This window comes from Eschrichtius robustus, chromosome 13 (assembly GCF_028021215.1).
Source record: "Eschrichtius robustus isolate mEscRob2 chromosome 13, mEscRob2.pri, whole genome shotgun sequence".
Taxonomy (NCBI): Eukaryota; Metazoa; Chordata; class Mammalia; order Artiodactyla; family Eschrichtiidae; genus Eschrichtius; species Eschrichtius robustus.
In genome coordinates this window covers 7,193,333-7,212,002 of record NC_090836.1, presented here as the reverse complement: position 1 = coordinate 7,212,002, position 18,670 = coordinate 7,193,333, and the positions used below count along the sequence as shown (strand labels likewise).

At 41.2% G+C, this 18,670-nt stretch overlaps 1 protein-coding gene across 1 annotated transcript in view; it reads right to left on the bottom strand.

Annotated features, from left to right (window-relative positions):
• The window catches only part of LOC137775219 (antigen WC1.1-like), a 49,285-nt gene that overhangs the window by 17,903 nt on the left and 12,712 nt on the right, over positions 1-18,670 (bottom strand). Inside the window, exons 3-7 of the mRNA XM_068560885.1 lie at positions 14,871-15,179; positions 14,469-14,777; positions 1,832-1,927; positions 1,439-1,753; positions 43-357 (exon numbers count right to left, since the gene is read on the bottom strand). Of these exons, the coding sequence (XP_068416986.1) occupies positions 43-357; positions 1,439-1,753; positions 1,832-1,927; positions 14,469-14,777; positions 14,871-15,179 (1,344 nt within the window). The remainder of the gene's footprint in view (positions 1-42; positions 358-1,438; positions 1,754-1,831; positions 1,928-14,468; positions 14,778-14,870; positions 15,180-18,670) is intronic.

Sequence of the window (18,670 nt, the reverse complement as noted above, 5' to 3'; positions counted from 1 at the left end):
TACAAGGTTGGCACAGACACACAGAAACAGACAGTAAGTCACCTGCACACGAGATATAGGCTTCCTCCTTTGGAAAGCATGAACTGTATTTCCAAGGGTCAGAAGGACATTGCCAGAGAGAGGTATCAGTTTTCCGACAGTAGATTTCATCTACCCACCGGGGTCTAGAACCTTCCCTAAGAGGAACAGAAGAGTTGAGAGTTCCACTGTCCCCACAGCCAAGCTGACTGCAGATGATGGACAAGGTGATGTCTCTCATGGGGCTGCGGCAGACACTGCCCCAGGTCCCGTTGTAGAAAACTTCCAGCCACCCAGCACACTCCTGGTCCTCGCTCACCATCCTGAGGGCCAGGAACTCTAAAATTGAAAGGGAGGAAACAGGACACAGTAAGCACCCCACTCAGTGCTCTGGGTTTTCCTCTCTTCCCAGAAGTAGTGAACAGTCATCCCTGACCCAGCTGAGGAAATACCCACCAGGTGACAAGACTGAAATCTTTCTCCTTTTTTGTCTATTTGTGTCTGTCTTTCTATTTCTACCACAATGATGTAGTGGATATGAACAGAGAGGAAGACCAACCTGGGCACCTGCAGCAGGGGGGGAGCTGAATCCTGCTTCCTGAAAAAACCTCTGAGACAGTATATGAAAGGGACATGGAAGTGACAGACAGAATAATGGACCCCAGAGACGTCCACATCCTAATCTCTGAAACCTGTGAATACCTTATATTTCAAAAGGGACTTTATAGAAATTATTAAGACTAGGACCTTGGGATGGTGAGATTAACCTGCAATATTATGAATTAACAAAGTAAATCCAATCTAATCACATCCTAAGACCCACTATCCGTAAAACTGGAATACTCTTCCTGACTGGTTAGAAGGAGATGAGACATGGAAGAATGGTCAGAAGAGGGAATGTTGTCTGAAGAATAAGGGAGCTCCAAGCCAAGGAACGCAGGCCACCTTTAGAAATTAGAAAAGGCTGGGGAAAAGGAATCCTCCCCAGAGCCTCCAGGAAGAATGCAGCCCTGTGGACACCTGGATGTTAGCCCTCTGAGACCCTTGTCAGACTTCTAACATACAGAATTGTAAAATAATAAATTCGTGTTTTTGTAACTACTCAATATGTGGTTTCATTACAATAGCAACAGGATCTCGAGATTTTACTACCAAAGGTAACGGAAGAGTGAGCCCTGCTTTCAAGTGGAAACTGTAAGAAACAGCTCTGCCAGGAGCTATTGCTGAGAAGAAAGGACCAGAACCTCAGCAGCTGCAGGAGGAAGTGAAAGAACCTCTTCTTCACATCTGCTGGAAGGACAGGCTCCGTGGGAGGAAATTCCTGCTCTGGCCCTTTCAGGAACTCTTCCTCAGTGCTCAGACCCCCGTCCTCCAGGGTCCCCACCCCTCCTCCAGCCTGGGGACAATGTGCAGCGCAGACCTGAGCAGATGACCCCCGCATCCTCCTTGTGTCTGCAGTCGTGCCGCCCCCAGCCCCGGGAAGGGCACCTCCACACGTGGGACTCCTTTCCTGTGCAGTTCAGGTCGTCCAGCCAGACGGGCCCTGATCCCGCCCCGAAGCGAGCCGACACCGTGGCGTTGAGGGCTTCTCCACAGCCCAGCTGCCTGCACACCACGTGGGCATCGTTCAGGTCCCAGCCGTCATCACAGACGGTGCCCCAGGAGCCCTGGTGAAAGATCTCCACTCTCCCGGCGCAGCGACCGCCCCCGGCCACCAGGCGGAGCTGTCTGCTGTCTGAGGAGAGAGGAATGGGACAATGGGGCACTGACACAGGGACTGAGAAGGGTCTTCTGGTCTAGTGGGACCCCTCACCTGAGCAGTTGGCAGCAGCGCTCTCCTCTGGGGCTTCAGAGCCTGCTGGTTCAGGCACGGAGTCGTTGCACTGGGGCAGCACCTGGGTCTGGTTTCCTGCAGAAACAGTAATGATCAGAAGGTTGGTAGGGTTGGTGGTTTTTCAACATATCCACAGAATCTTTGACGTTACCTCCACTGAGAAGTGAGGTCTATGCCTCCTTCCTTTGAATATCTGCTGACCTTTGTGAGTTCCAAGAAAGCAAGAGAAGGAAGTAAAGGTAGCACTGCTTGACTTTCAGCACTAGGTCTGCAAAGTCTTGCAGCCTCCTGTGAAATCATAGGCAAGTCTACCCTCTTGAGACTCTGGTCCTGCAGAGACTGTCATGTGCAGGTCTCTGGTCACTCAGTTCAACCCAGCTGAACTTCCACCTTGCCAGGCTTGTTCATGAACCATCCTGGATCCCCAACTCAGTTGGATCCTCAGATGACTTCAGCCCAAGCTGATATCTGACTGCAACCTGATGAGACCCCAAGACAGAACTGCCAATCTGAGCACTTCCCAAATTCCAGCAAATCACGGGCAAAAATAAAAAGGGGTTTTAAGGGAAATTTTGTTCTGCAGCAATAGTAACCAAACACTTATACTCACCATATTACTAAGTATTTACTGAAGACAAATGAAGTGTTTGTCTTCAAAAGGACTTGTATATGCATATAACATAGCATCTGTATCCATAATGGCTCAAATTTGGGATGCCACCTAAAACATGTGACATTGCTTTTGGAACAAAGTAAGAGGCAGAAGCTAAAAGGGGTGGAGGAGCTTATTAGCAGAAGCCTAACGGGCTTGGGCAATGCAGTCAATGAGGACTTAAAGCAAGTGAGGAAAATGTGATTGGGAGCTGGAGAAAAAACACGCAGTCATCTGTGTTATGCAAACTAAAAAGGTTGCTCTAAGTGACTAGATTTTGAAATAATTTGTTATGCAGCAGCAGTAACCAGAAACCACCTTCTATCAGCCTCAGTAACTGATAGAGCAAACCAGCAAAACCAGTCAATAAATATTTTGAATATTTGAATGGTATCGCTTAACAAACATGCATCTCAAAACCACAGAACACACCTTATTCCGAGGGCTGATGGGTCTTTTACCAAGGCTGATCATGTTATACAAAAATGCGATCCAAAATTTTTCAAAGGGTTAAAATCATTAAAAATATGGTGTTTTACTGAAGTAGAATTAAGCTAAAAACAAAAGACAAATAGTAAACCATCTGTAGTGAGGTATAATTTTCATGCAATAAAATACACTTATTTTGAATATGTTTTCATAAGTTTTGACAATTGTCTGTGCCAGTGTATCCACTACCACAATTAAAATTCAGAATATATAAATTACCCCAAAAGTTCCTATATGCTTTTTGCAACCAATAAAAGCCCCACTAACCCAGACCCAGGATCTGTCTTCTATAACAATAGATTAGTTGTGTTTTTCTAGAATTTAATAAAATCATATAAAATATAATCCTTTTTTACATGGCTTCTTTCACTCAGCATGCTTTGAGATTTATCTGTGTACTTGGATTTATGAGTAGTTTATTCTTTCTATTGTTAAAGGTTTACAGTGTATGAATATGCCATAATTTGTTTTCCATTCTTTTGCTAAAGAAAATTGGAGTGGTTTATAACTTTTTGCTCTTTTAAATAAAGATGCTATGACTTTGCTTGCCTAAAGTTTTTGTGGACAAATCTTTTCATTCCTCTTGTGTAACAGAAATTTTGGGTGACATGGTAAGTGTATGTCTACCTTTAAAAACTTGATTTTTCCGGAAGAGTTGTCTTCTCTCACATTATTATCAGCAGTGTACGAGGGTTCTAGTGAATCAATATCCTTCCCCAAACTTGGAATTGTCAGTCTCTTTAACTCTAGCCATTCTAGCTTGTGAATTTATATCTCCTATACTTTAATTTGAATTTCCTTAATAACTAATGATATTGAGTATCTTTTCATTTACTTATTGGCCATTTGTATATCATATTTGGGAAACTGTCTTTCTTAATCTTTTGCCCATGTTTAAACTGGGTATTTCTTTTCTTATTTTTCTGTTATAAATTCTTCTCTTATTCTGGATACAAGTCCTTTGTTAGATATACGTATTGCAATTAATTTCTCCCTATCAGTTGAGTACCTTTTCATTTGCTTAATGTTTTCTTTCAAAAAGCAAATGTTTTAATTTTGATGAAAATCACTTCTCATTTTTTTAATGGTTAACGCCTTATGTGCCTTAGGAAATGTTTGCCTACTCCAGGGTCATGATAATTTTTCTTAGTTTTCTTCTTCAAGTTTTATAATTAAATTTTACATGAGACTGATCATTTATTTGAGATATTTTGATGGATTGAGGGGTTTTCTGCAGGGTGAGGTTGGGGGGAATGGGGCTTATGGTGTGAAGTAAGGATTGTGGTTCACTTTTTTCCCATGCAGATATTCAGTTAGCCAATCGTTTTTTGAAGAGATTATATTTTCCCCTTTGAAATATCTTTATGCCTTTGCAGAAAATCAACTTATTATACATGGGTTTGGATCTATTACTGAACTTTATTACGTTCCATTGATCTATTAATCTATCCTTATTCAATGTCCATGTTGCTTTGGATACTTTGTAGGGAACTTGAAGTTAGGTTACTTACATTTTTGTCCTTCTTTTTCAAAATTGTTTTGTCCATTCCATTTCCTTTCCATTTAAATATATAATTTATAATTGGCTTAGAAAGTTGTATAAAAATATTGCTGAGATTTTGATTAGGATTAGATTGATTGTGTTGATCAAGTGAAGAGAATTGACAACTCTATTGAGTTTTCTAATCCATTAACATGGTGTATATATATATATATATATATATATATTTTTTTTTTTTAGATGTTCTGTGACTTTCAATGTAAAGGCCTTTAAATATTTTGTTTAGTTTCTTCCTACATAGTTAACAGTCTTGATACTATAATAAATGGAATTTTTCCAATTTTTCCCTAGTTTTTGCTAGTAAAGAAATATCACTTATATTTGGTTTACGCCTCATTGATCATTAGAAAGACAATCTGCATACACGGACAAACCATATGTAAGTCATCAATCAGCAACCCTAAACAATGTGAACAAGCTGGTCCTGGATGTTACCAGTAGAGTTTCAAATTTTAAACAGCACATTATAATCATTTAGTTATTCCACTTTATTCAATATTTTTTCTGCTACTTTTATGATTCTTTCTTTGTCTTTGATTTTTACAGTTTAATTATAGTGTTTCTGGGAGAAGGTCTTTTTGCATCCAGATAAGGTGACCTATTAGCTTCATCAATGTGAATTTTCAAGCCTCTCCCCAAGTTTGAAAAGTTCACAGCTATTATTCATTTAAATAAACTTTCTCTCAGCATCTCCCTCTCTTCTCATAGAACCCTAATTACTCTAATATTTGTGTGTTAGTTGGAGACCCATAGATCACATAGGATATCTTTGTTCCTTTTTACTTATTCCTTTGGTTCTCCACTGACTGATTATTTCAAAGATTGGATCCAGTAGTCACTGAATCTATCTTGAATTTGATCTACTCTGTTAGAGATGCTCTCTATTGTATTTTTTTTCATTTCATTTATTAAACTCTTCAGCAGCAGAATTTCTGTTTGGTTCTTTTTATAACTTCTCTTTGTTAAATTTCTCATTTTGTTCATCTATTGTTTTCCTGATTTCATTGAATTGTCTTTCTGTGTTTTCTTGTATCTCATTCAGTTTCCTCAGAAGAGCTATGTTGGATCCTTTATAAGCTAGATCACAAAATTCCATGTCATCAACATGTGTCTTTGTCAGTTTTGGAAGGTTATTTTGACCCTTTGGTGATGACTACTTTCCTTGATTCTTCAAGTTCCTCGCAATTTTGCATTGCTGCTTTTGCTTTAGATGTAGCAGACACCCCATCAAATCTTTACTAATTACATTCAGGTGGTATATACTCTTCTCTGACCTTGTATAGACTCACTTGCTCCACATTTCTTGCTCCTTCTTGCAGCAGAAATCTTAAGCTTTTATGTCTCCTCTGGTTCTTACAACTCACCAGGCTGCTGGAAACCACTCTTCTGTTTTGCAGCATGTTGTGCTACAGCTCAAGTCTGTGGTTACCTCCTTGCCCACAGACCCTGGTCTGGTTTTTTTGAGATCACTCCATTTACTGGAGTTTGCTTTCACCTCCACACTTGGGAACACACAAAAGCAGCTGTCAGGAGAGTGGCAGTAAGTGTGAGTTTAGTACTCAGGGAATTGGAGGTGCCCACAGGCCCAGGGAGGGAGATCTTTGGGTGACATTCTCCCAGAGGATTATGAATGGGCTTCCTGCTGAAGCCCTGAGCACAGTCAGCAGGAATTGCATCCCTTTTATGCCCTTTGACTTTCTTAATGATCTTTCATATCTCCTCTCTCCCCGCAGTCATGGAGGTCTGGCCCCAGAACTCTGGGTGCTGCTGGAGAGAAACTGGCTTCTCCAGCAGTACTGAGTGGACACTAGCTCACTGCTCTCCTTTTCCCCCATGGGAGACGCACCACTGGCTAGTTCAGTTTTATGCTGTGTCACCTTGGGGTGAGGGGCAGCACTAACAAAATTCTTTAATCCTCTCCAATCATTCAAACTTTTTTTTTTTTTTTTTGGCTCCAACAGAGTACTGAAATCTCCTCTCAGGAATCCTGGACTTCTAACAATTTTTGTAAGTGTCTGACCAAATCAGCACTTGCCAACTTTCTCCAGGTTTTCCTTGACCATGGCTCAGGGGGCTGGGACAGGTTCACTAGCTCCTGTTGGGTTTGCAGTCTGTACCAATGTCTATCTGCCTATTACTGGATGCCCAGGTGGGTGATCATCTTCCTGGTCCCTTGGTATAGGATACTGGATCCCACAACTTTCACAGAGGCACTTTTGATCATTAGTTGTTAAAAAGAGAGACAAAAAGGAGGGACATCTTACACCACCATGATGCTGGTGTCACTCCCCCTTTGCCAAGACTTTTAAACATTTAGCTAAAGTGGAGAAATTCTTTGAAAAGCACCAGTTGAAGTGACAAAAGAACAAATAGAAAATCTGAAAAATCCTGATTTATTAAAAATATTGGGGGCAGGAGAGAAGATGGCGGAAGAGTAAGACGCGGAGATCACCTTCCTTCCCACAGATACAGTAGAAATACATCTACACGTGGAACTGCTCCTACAGAACACCCACTGAGCGCTGACAGAAAACGTCCGACCTCTAAACAGGCAAGAAACTCCCCCTGTACTTGGGTAGGGCAAAAGAAAAAAGAAATAACAGAGACAAAAGAATAGGGACGGCACCTGCACCAGTGGGAGGGAGCTGTGAAGGAGGAAAGATTTCCACGCACTAGGAAGCCCCTTCACGGGCAGAGACTGCGGGTGGCAGAGGGGGGAAGCTTCGGAGCCACGGAAGAGAGCGCAGCCACAGGGGTGCGGAGGGCAAAGCGGAGAGATTCCTGCACAGAGGCTCAGCAACGAGCAGCACTCACCAGCCCGAGAGGCTTGTCTGCTCCCCCGCCGGGGCGGGCGGGGCTGGGAACTGAGGCTTGGGCTTCGGTCGGATCGCAGGGAGAGGACTGGGGTTGTCGGCGTGAACACAGCCTGAAGGGGTTAGTGCACCACAGCTAGCCGGGAGGGAGTCCGGGAAAAAGTCTGCAGCTGCCGAAGAGGCAAGAGACTTTTTCTTCCCTCTTTGTTTCACGGCGCGCAGGGAGAGGGGACTCAGAGCGCCGCCTAAACAAGCTCCACAGACGGGCGCGAGCCCCAGCGATCAGCGCGGGCCCCAGAGACGGGCGTGAGACGCTGGGGCTGCTGCTGCCGCCTCCAAAAAGCCTGTGTGTGAGCACAGGTCACTCTCCACACCGCCCCTCCCGGGAGCCTGTGCAGCCCGCCACCGCCAGGCTCCCGTGATCCGGGGACAAGTTCCCCGGGAGAACACACGGCGCACCTCAGGCTGCTGCAACGTCACGCCGGCCTCTGACGCTGCAGGCTCGCCCCGCCTCCTCTGTACCCCTCCCTCCCCGCGGCCTGGGTGAGCCAGAGCCCCCGAAGCAGCTGCTCCTTTAACCCCGTCCTGTCTGGGCGGGGAACAGACGCCCTCAGGTGACCTACACGCAGAGGCGGGTCCAAATCCAAAGCTGACCCCCAGGAGCTGTGCGAACAGAGAAGAGAAGGGGAAATCTCTCCCAGCAGCCTCAGAAGCAGCGGATTAAAACTCCACAAACAACTTGATGTGCCTGCATCTGTTGAATACCTGAATAGACAACGAATCATCCCAAATTCAGGAGGTGGACTTTCGGAGCAGGATATATTAATTTTTCCCCTTTTCCTTTTTTTTGTGAGTGTATATGTATATGCTTCTGGGTGAGATTTTGTCTGTATAGCTCTGCTTTATAATAGCTTTGTTTTACTTCACTATATTATAGCCTCTTTCTTTCTTTCTTTCTATTTTTTCTCCCTTTTACTCTGAGCCATGTGGACGAAAGGCTCTTGGTGCTCCAGCCAGGCATCAGGGCCGTGCCTCTGAGGTGGGAGAGCCAACTTCAGGACACCGGTCCACAAGAGACCTCCCAGCTCCACGTAATACCAAACGGCGAAAATCTCTCAGAGATCTCCATCTCAACATCAAGACCCAGCTTCATTCAACGACCAGCAAGCTACAGTGCTGGACACCCTATGCCAAACAACTAGCAAGACAGGAACACAGCCCCATCCATTAGCAGAGAGGCTGCCTAAAATCATAATAAGGCCACAGACACCCCAAAATACACCACCAGACGTGGACGTGCCCACCAGAAAGACAAGATCCAGCCTCATCCACCAGAACTCAGGCACTAGTCCCCTCCACCAGGAAGCCTACACAACCCACTGAACCAACCATAGCCACTGGGGACAGATACCAAAAACAACGGGAACTACGAACCTGCAGCCTGTGAAAAGGAGACCCCAAACACAGTAAGATAAGCAAAATGAGACGACAGAAAAACACACAGCAGATGAAGGAGCAGGGTCAAAACACGCCAGATTTAACAAATGAAGAGGAAATAGGTAGTCTACCTGAAAAAGAATTCACAATAATGATAGTAAGGATGATCCAAAATCTTGGAAATAGAATAGACAAAATGCAAGAAACATTTAACAAGGACGTAGAAGAACTAAAGAGGAACCAAGCAATGATGAAAAACACAATAAATGAAATTAAAAATACTCTAGATGGGATCAATAGCAGAATAACTGAGGCAGAAGAAAGGATAAGTGACCTGGAAGATAAAATGGTGGAAATAACTACCGCAGAGCAGGATAAAGAAAAAAGAATGAAAAGAACTGAGGACAGTCTCAGAGACATCTGGGACAACATTAAACGCACCAACATTCGGATTATAGGGGTCCCAGAAGAAGAAGAGAAAAAGAAAGGGACTGAGAAAATATTTGAAGAGATTATAGTTGAAAACTTCCCTAATATGGGAAAGGAAATAGTTAATCAAGTCCTGGAAGCACAGAGAGTCCCATACAGGATAAACCCAAGGAGAAACACGCCAAGACACATATTAATCAAACTGTCAAAAATTAAATATAAGGAAAACATATTAAAGGCAGCAAGGGAAAAACAGCAAATAACACACAAGGGAATCCCCATAAGGTTAACATCTGATCTTTCAGCAGAAACTCTGCAAGCCAGAAGGGAGTGGCAGGATATACTTAAAGTGATGAAGGAGAAAAACCTACAACCAAGATTACTCTACCCAGCAAGGATCTCATTCAGATGTGATGGAGAAATTAAAACCTTTACAGACAAGCAAAAGCTGAGAGAGTTCAGCACCACCAAACCAGCTTTACAACAAATGCTAAGGGAACTTCTCTAGGCAAGAAACACAAGAGAAGGAAAACACCTACAATAACAAACCCAAAACATTTAAGACAATGGGAATAGGAACATACATATCGATAATTACCTTGAATGTAAATGGATTAAATGCTCCCACCAAAAGACACAGGCTGGCTGAATGGATAAAAAAACAAGACCCATATATATGCTGTCTACAAGAGACCCACTTCAGACCTAGAGACACATACAGACTGAAAGTGAGGGGATGGAAAAAGATATTCCATGCAAATGGAAATCAAAAGAAAGCTGGAGTAGCAATTCTCATATCAGACAAAATAGACGTTAAAATAAAGAAGATTACAAGAGACAAAGAAGGACACTATATAATGATCAAGGGATCGATCCAAGAGGAAGGTATAACAATTGTAAATATTTATGCACCCAACATAGGAGCACCTCAATACATAAGGCAAATACTAACAGCCATAAAAGGGGAAATCGACAGCAACACAATCATAGTAGGGGACTTTAACACCCCACTTTCACCAATGGACAGATCATCCAAAATGAAAATAAATAAGGAAACACAAGCTTTAAATGATACATTAAACAAGATTGACTTAATTGATATTTATAGGACATTCCACCCAAAAACAACAGAATACACATTTTTTCAAGTGCTCATGGAACATTCTCCAGGATAGATCATATCTTGGGTCACAAATCAAGCCTTGGTAAATTTAAGAAAATTGAAATCATATCAAGTATCTTTTCCGACCACAATGCTATGAGACTAGATATCAATTACAGGAAAAGATCTGTAAAAAATACAAACACATGGAGGCTACACAATACACTGCTTAATAACGAAGTGATCACTGAAGAAATCAAAGGGGAAATCAAAAAATACCTAGAAACAAATGACAATGGAGATACAACGACCCAAAACCTATGGGACGCAGCAAAAGCAGTGCTAAGAGGGAAGTTTATAGCAATACAAGCCTACCTCAAGAAACAGGAAACATCTCGAATAAACAACCTAACCTTGCACCTAAAGCAATTAGAGAAAGAAGAACAAAAAAACCCCAAAGCCAGCAGAAGGAAAGAAATTATAAAGATCAGGTCAGAAATAAATGAAAAAGAAATGAAGGAAACAATAGCAAAAATCAATGAAACTAAAAGCTGGTTCTTTGAGAAGATAAACAAAATTGATAAACCATTAGCCAGACTCATCAAGAGAAAAAGGGAGAAGACTCAAATCAATAGAATTAGAAATGAAAAAGGCAAAGTAACCACTGACACTGCAGAAATACAAAAGATCATGAGAGATTACTACAAGCAACTCTATGCCAATAAAATGGACAACCTGGAAGAAATGGACAGATTCTTAGAAATGCACAAACTGCCAAGACTGAACCAGGAAGAAATAGAAAATATGAACAGACCAATCACAAGCACTGAAATTGAAACTGTGATTAAAAACCTTCCAACAAACAAAAGCCCAGGACCAGATGGCTTCACAGGTGAATTCTATCAAACATTTAGAGAAGAGCTAACACCTATCCTTCTCAAACTCTTCCAAAATATTGCAGAGGGAGGAACACTCCCAAACTCATTCTACGAGGCCACCATCACCCTGATACCAAAACCAGACAAAGATGTCACAAAGAAAGAAAACTACAGGCCAATATCACTGATGAACATAGATGCAAAAATCCTCAACAAAATACTAGCAAACAGAATCCAACAGCACATTAAAAGGATCATACACCATGATCAAGTGGGGTTTATCCCAGGAATGCAAGGATTCTTCAATATACGCAAATCAATCAATGTGATACACCATATTAACAAATTGAAGGAGAAAAACCATATGATCATCTCAATAGATGCAGAGAAGGCTTTCGACAAAATTCAACACCCATTTATGATAAAAGCCCTGCAGAAAGTAGGCATAGAGGGAACTTTCCTCAACATAATAAAGGCCATATATGACAAACCCACAGCCAACATTGTCCTCAATGGTGAAAAACTGAAACCATTTCCACTAAGATCAGGAACAAGACAAGGTTGCCCACTCTCACCACTATTATTCAACATAGTTTTGGAAGTGTTAGCCACAGCAATCAGAGAAGACAAAGAAATAAAAGGAATCCAAATCGGAAAAGAAGAAGTAAAGCTGTCACTATTTGCAGATGACATGATACTATACATAGAGAATCCTAAAGATGCTACCAGAAAACTCCTAGAGCTAATCAATGAATTTGATAAAGTAGCAGGATACAAAATTAATGCACAGAAATCTCTTGCATTTCTATACACTAATGACGAAAAATCTGAAAGTGAAATTAAGAAAACACTCCCGTTTACCATTGCAACAAAAAGAATAAAATATCTAGGAATAAACCTACCTAAGGAGACAAAAGACCGGTATGCAGAAAATTATAAGACACTGATGAAAGAAATTAAAGATGATACAAATAGATGGAGAGATATACCATGTTCCTGGATTGGAAGAATCAACATTGTGAAAATGACTCTACTACCCAAAGCAATCTACAGATTCAATGCAATCCCTATCAAACTACCACTGGCATTTTTCACAGAACTAGAACAAAAAATTTCACAATTTGTATGGAGACACAAAAGACCCCGAATAGCCAAAGCAATCTTGAGAACGAAAAATGGAGCTGGGGGAATCAGGCTCCCTGACTTCAGACTATATTACAAAGCTACAGTAATCAAGACAGTTTGGTACTGGCACAAAAACAGAAATATAGATCAATGGAACAGGATAGAAAGCCCAGAGATAAACCCACACACATATGGTCACCTTATCTTTGATAAAGGAGGCAAGAATATACAGTGGAGAAAAGACAGCCTCTTCAATAAGTGGTGCTGGGAAAATTGGACAGATACATGTAAAAGTATGAAATTAGAACACTCCCTGACACCATGCACAAAAATAAACTCAAAATGGATTAAAGACCTAAATGTAAGGCCAGACACTATCAAACTCTTAGAGGAAAACATAGGCAGAACACTCTATGACATACATCACAGCAAGATTCTTTTTGACCCAGCTCCCAGAGAAATGGAAATAAGAACACAAATAAACAAATGGGACCTAATGAAACTTAAAAGCTTTTGCACAGCAAAGGAAACCATAAACAAGACCAAAAGACAACCCTCAGAATGGGAGAAAATATTTGCAAATGAAGCAACTGACAAAGGATTAATCTCCAAGATTTACAAGCAGCTCATGCAGCTCAATAACAAAAAAACGAACAACCCAATCCAAAAATGGGCAGAAGACCTAAATAGACATTTCTCCAAAGAAGATATACAGATGGCCAACAGACACATGAAAGAATGCTCAACATCATTAATCATTAGAGAAATGCAAATCAAAACTACAATGAGATATCATCTCACACCAGTCAGAATGGCCATCATCAAAAAATCTAGAAACAATAAATGCTGGAGAGGGTGTGGAGGAAAGGGAACACTCTTGCACTGTTGGTGGGAATGTAAATTGATACAGCCACTATGGAGAACGGTATGGAGGTTCCTTAAAAAACTACAAATAGAACTACCATACGACCCAGCAATCCCACTACTGGGCATATACCCTGAGAAAACCATAGTTCAAAAAGAGTCATGTACCAAAATGTTCATTGCAGCTCTATTTACAATAGCCAGTACATGGAAGCAACCTAAATGTCCATCGACAGATGAATGGATAAAGAAGATGTGGCACATATATACAATGGAATATTACTCAGCCATAAAAAGAAATGAAATGGAGGTATTTGTAATGAGGTGGATGGAGTTAGAGTCTGTCATACAGAGTGAAGTAAGTCAGAAAGAGAAAAACAAATACAGTATGCTAACACATATATACGGAATCTAAGGAAAAAAAAAAAAAGCCATGAAGAACCTAGTGGCAAGACGGGAATAAAGACACAGACCTACCAGAGAATGGACTTGAGGATATGGGGAGGGGGTGGGGTGAGATGTGACAGGGTAAGAGAGTGTCATGGACATATATACACTACCAAATGTAAAAGATAGCTAGTGGGAAGCAGCCACATAGCACAGGGAGATCAGCTCGGTGCTTTGTGACCACCTAGAGGGGTGGGATGGGGAGGGTGGGAGGGAGGGAGATGCAAGAGGGAAGAGATATGGGAACATATTGTATGTGTATAACTGATTCACTTTGTTATAAAGCAGAAGCTAACACACCATTGTAAGGCAATTATACTTCAATAAAGATGTTTAAAAAGAAAAATATTGAATTTGTAATTAAACTTTTCTACTATAACAAAACCAAATAAAAAGCAAACAACTTCAGGTTCTGATGTATTTCAAATAAACAGTTAATAATATTGTGTGAAATTAAAATTTCCTGCATTTGAATGAATGTCTTTGCACTTAAGAAATACATGCTGAGATACCTAGTAAAGGAATCTGATGGGTATAGTAATTCTCACATGGTTCAGTGGGGAAAAACGCTGACTGAGGTATATACTTACTGCTTATACATTGTTCTCTATGATTATACTCAAATACCAATGTTTATTATAAAAAATATTATTCCCCTTAATGCTTCTTGCCCTGCTCTGCAAAATGAACAATGACAAAAACCATATTTCACCATGCAATATCTAACTTTTGAGGTCAATTTTCCCTCAGTCTCTGCTCTTGGGGACGTTTCACTCAAGGAGCATCCTGAGTACCAGTTAGCCCTTCCCTCTCTCTTACCTGAGCAGATCACAGAGGCCGTGTTTCCATGGGTACAGTCAGGAACACCCAGGGCAGTCACAGGGCAATTCCACAAGAAAGGCTCAGCCCCCAAGCAGTGAAATCGGGCTTCCCAGATTTGATCACCTCCTTCTGCTCCTTTTGGGATGGAGATGGCAACTCCACAGCCGAGCTGACGACAGACAACATTGGCATTGGCCCTAGTCCAGTGGGAAGCACAGAGCGCTCTCCATCTTCCAGAAATATTCATCTCCACTTGCCCCTCACACTGAGAGGTGCCATTTTTCATGAGCCGGACTTCTGTGTATGCTGGTTGGAAAAGACAGAATTTTAGCAAAATCTCATGTTTTTCTGACCTGAACGGAGTATGCAGGGAGGTTCATGTCCTGATCTGCATCTCACCTGAGCAGACAACTTGAACAGCTCCACTGTGGTGACAAGTGCCCCCTGGACAGGGCACTCTGGGGCAGGACCAGAGCTCAGGCTCCTCCCCCTCACACCTGAACTCTTCAGCCCAGACCCGGCCATTTAATGCTCTGAAGGGCACGTGTCCCAGGACAGACACAGCCTTGCCACATCCCATCTCTGCACAGATGACCTGGGCCGTGGGGAATGTAAAGTTCCCATCAGACACTGGGGTCCAGTCTTCTCCAGAATGCACTTCTACTCGCCCTGAGCAGGGTCCATCCCCTCCAACCAGACGCACAAATCCTAAAAGAAACAAACAAAGCCAGTGAGTGTTCATGATCTTGGCTTGACAATTGGAAACAATATGTAATAGGCAACGGTGTGAAAGCTTTTCTTTTCCAGGAGTGGGACATGGAGAGAGAATTTGACAGTGTCAGGGTTGCATTTTCATGAGCAAGTTTCTGAAGAGAAACCCAGAAGTATTTGCAGGGTCAGTTAGGAATGACTGAATCCCAGCAACAAATACTTTGAGATTGGTTAGAAATGTGAATTCTTTATCTAGGGGCCAGGAAACTACAGGGTCCAAGACAGATCATCAGGAATGGCTGAATACCAGGAACATATATTTTAGCATTTGTTGGAGAAGTAAATTTCTCTTTTAGGAGCCTGGGACTTCCAGAGCCCAAGGAAATAATGCATAATATGTGGGCACTCAAACTTGAGTATAGAGATATGAAGAACAGAACAAACCAGAGTGAAATGGCTATGAGAGAGCAGAGACCCATCATCCAGACAAAGTTATAAAGCTTTCCTGAGACTTGTGGGGTTCATAGTCTGATCAGTTTTATCCCCCACGAGCCAATCCTCAAGTGACTTGGGGTAGAGGAAATCATAAAGTCTGGATCCATGAGGGCATGCCAACTGTAGATGGATGATGGCTCAAGAGAAGAAATATAGACATTATAACTAATCCACTTTTATGGTACCAAATTTTATTTTTCTGACAATTTTTGATGGCAAAAAATTCCAAGAAATTCTTAGGTGACCTAAATGAGGAAAAAGATGAGTCTGTTACGTTAAGTAAGCTCAGAGAGTCACAGGAGGAAGAAGGGATGGTCCTAGACATTTCTCTTGAAAACTTAGGATTTGTCAATGAACCTGGTAGAGAGTGAGTTCTGAGTGGAAGTGTACAGACAGAGTTTGCCAAACAGTTCCTACAAGAGGTGTTTCTTCTGAGACATGAGTCACAGAAAACGCTCAGGGGTGATATTAATTGATTTTAATTCTACCATTGTGCTAATTCTGTATTCATATCCGATGTCAATGAGATGACAGAAAAGGAGGTTCTCCAACCCTCATTCTCCCACAGAAACAGTGTGCCCTCAGCAACATGCCTGCCATGTTGTTGTTCAGACACAACTGTGAACCCCAAAGCTGCTTCACGATGTGGCTCCAACCCTGCACCACCATGGTCCTAGAGGAAGTCCTGTCTGCCCAGAGATCCAGAAGGAGCCACACCATTTGGCATCCCTGGCAACAGGATTGCCAACTGTGGACATGAGAGTGAGTGCAGAGTCTAATGCAGCCCTGTGACCTAGGTTCAGCTCCACTCTACCACAGTAGGGAGGCAATCCTGCCCACCTAGGCACCCAGAGGAAGTCACACCATCCATGTCCCTGCCAACAGGTCCACTGACCAGACACAAAAACCACCCAGCAGCAGCCACATAACCTGACTCCAGCTTTGCTAGACCAGAGGCTGTCCTACCAGTTCAGGGACCTGGCAGAAAAGATCTTTATTTGTCAAAAACAGTCTGTAAAGTCTGGAAGCAGTGTCTGCTCTTTCAAATGCACATTCACCAATGCAAGCTTACACATATCATGAAGAATCTGGAAAATATGATACCACTTAAGGAAACCAATAAATCTCCAGTAACCTACCCTGAAGAAATGAAGATTTATGAACTGCTTGACAAAAATTTCAAGAAAATTGTTTTGAACTCAGTGACTACAAGAGAATACAAACAGACAACTGAAAACAAACAGACAACTAAACACCATCAGGAACATAGTACATGAACAAAATGAGAAGTTTATTTAAAAAATAGAAAACACAAAAAGAGACCAGACAAAATTCTGGAACTCAAGAATACAACAAATGAACTGAATAATTCAATACTGCACTTCAAGCAAACGGTATCATGCAAAACAAAGAATCAGCAAACTTGAAGACAGATTATTTCAAATTATCTGATTACAGGAACAAAAAGAAAAAAAGAGTAAATTATACATACCTGATATATGGGAAACCATACAGCAAAATTATACATGCATTATGAAAGTCCCAGTAGGAAAAGACAAAGAGAATAGGGCAGAAAGCTTATGTAAAGAAATAATGACTGAGAACTTCCCAAATCTAGGGAGACAAAAGGACATCTTGATTCATGAAGCCCAAAAGTTCATAAATAGGTAGAATCCATAGAGGTCTATGCCAAGACACACTATAATTAAAATATCAAAATTCAAAAACAAAGATAATTTTGAAACCATCAAGAGAAAAGTGACTTGCCACATACAAGGGAGCCCTTATAAGACTAATAGCAGATTTCTCAGCAGAAACCTTGCAGGCCAGAAGAGAGCAGGATAACATATCCAAAGTATTTAGAGAACAAAACCTGCCAATTATCAACACTTTACCTGGCAAACTGTCCTTTAAGAATGAAGGAGAGATTTTTAAATATTAAAAACAAACAAACAAACAAACAAACAAAAACTGAAGGGTTTCACCACAACTAGACCTGCCTTTCATTGGTAAAGATAAATATGAAGAGAAATACAGAATATTGAAATACTGTAATCATGGCACATAACTTGCTTTTAACCCTAGTTTACAAATCAAAAGTCAAACATAGTAAGAATAACTATAACCACAGCAATTTGCTGATGGAAATACAATATGTAAAGAAATAAAATCTGACAGCAATTACATAAAGTGTGGGGGAATAGTAAAATGTAGAGTTTCTGTGTGCTATTAAAGTTGTTACCTTAATTGTACTTAACTTCAGTTATAGACTGCTATAACTATCAAATGTTTGATGCAAGTTCCCAGGTAACCACAATTAAAGTATAGTACAGACACAAGGTAAGGAGAAAAGAGTCACTTCACAAAGACAGCAACAGAAGAGAAGAACAAGAGAACTACAGAATGACAGAAAACAATTAACATAATGGGCAACAGTAAGTCCTGACCTTTCAATAATGATTTTAAATGTAAATGTACTAAACTTTCCAATCAAAAAACATTGAGTGCCTCAATGGATTAAAAAACAAGACCCAACTATATACTTTAGATTTCATGACACACATAGGCTGAAAGTGAAGAGGTGCAGAAAGAGATTCCATGCAAACAGTAAACAAAAGAGAGGAAAGTCAAGCAAAAGAGACTTTAAGTCAAAAACTGTCGCAAGAGACATAATGATAAAATAGTTCAACCGGAAGATATAACACATATAATTACATATACATATCTATACATATATACATATACACCCAACATTAAAGCACCTAAATATACAAAGCAAACATTGACAGAGCTTAAGGGAGAAATAGAAGCAATACAATAGTAGAAGACTTCGGCCTCTCATGGTGGCCTCAAGAGTCAATTATGTCAAAACTGAGTCTGATACTGCTAAATCATGATGGAATTACAAGCGTAGGTTAGCTGATGATGCAAGAGTTCAGCAAAAATCAATGAAAGCATTAGCCATGTGGCTGAAAGGGTCTTGGTGCTCTGGC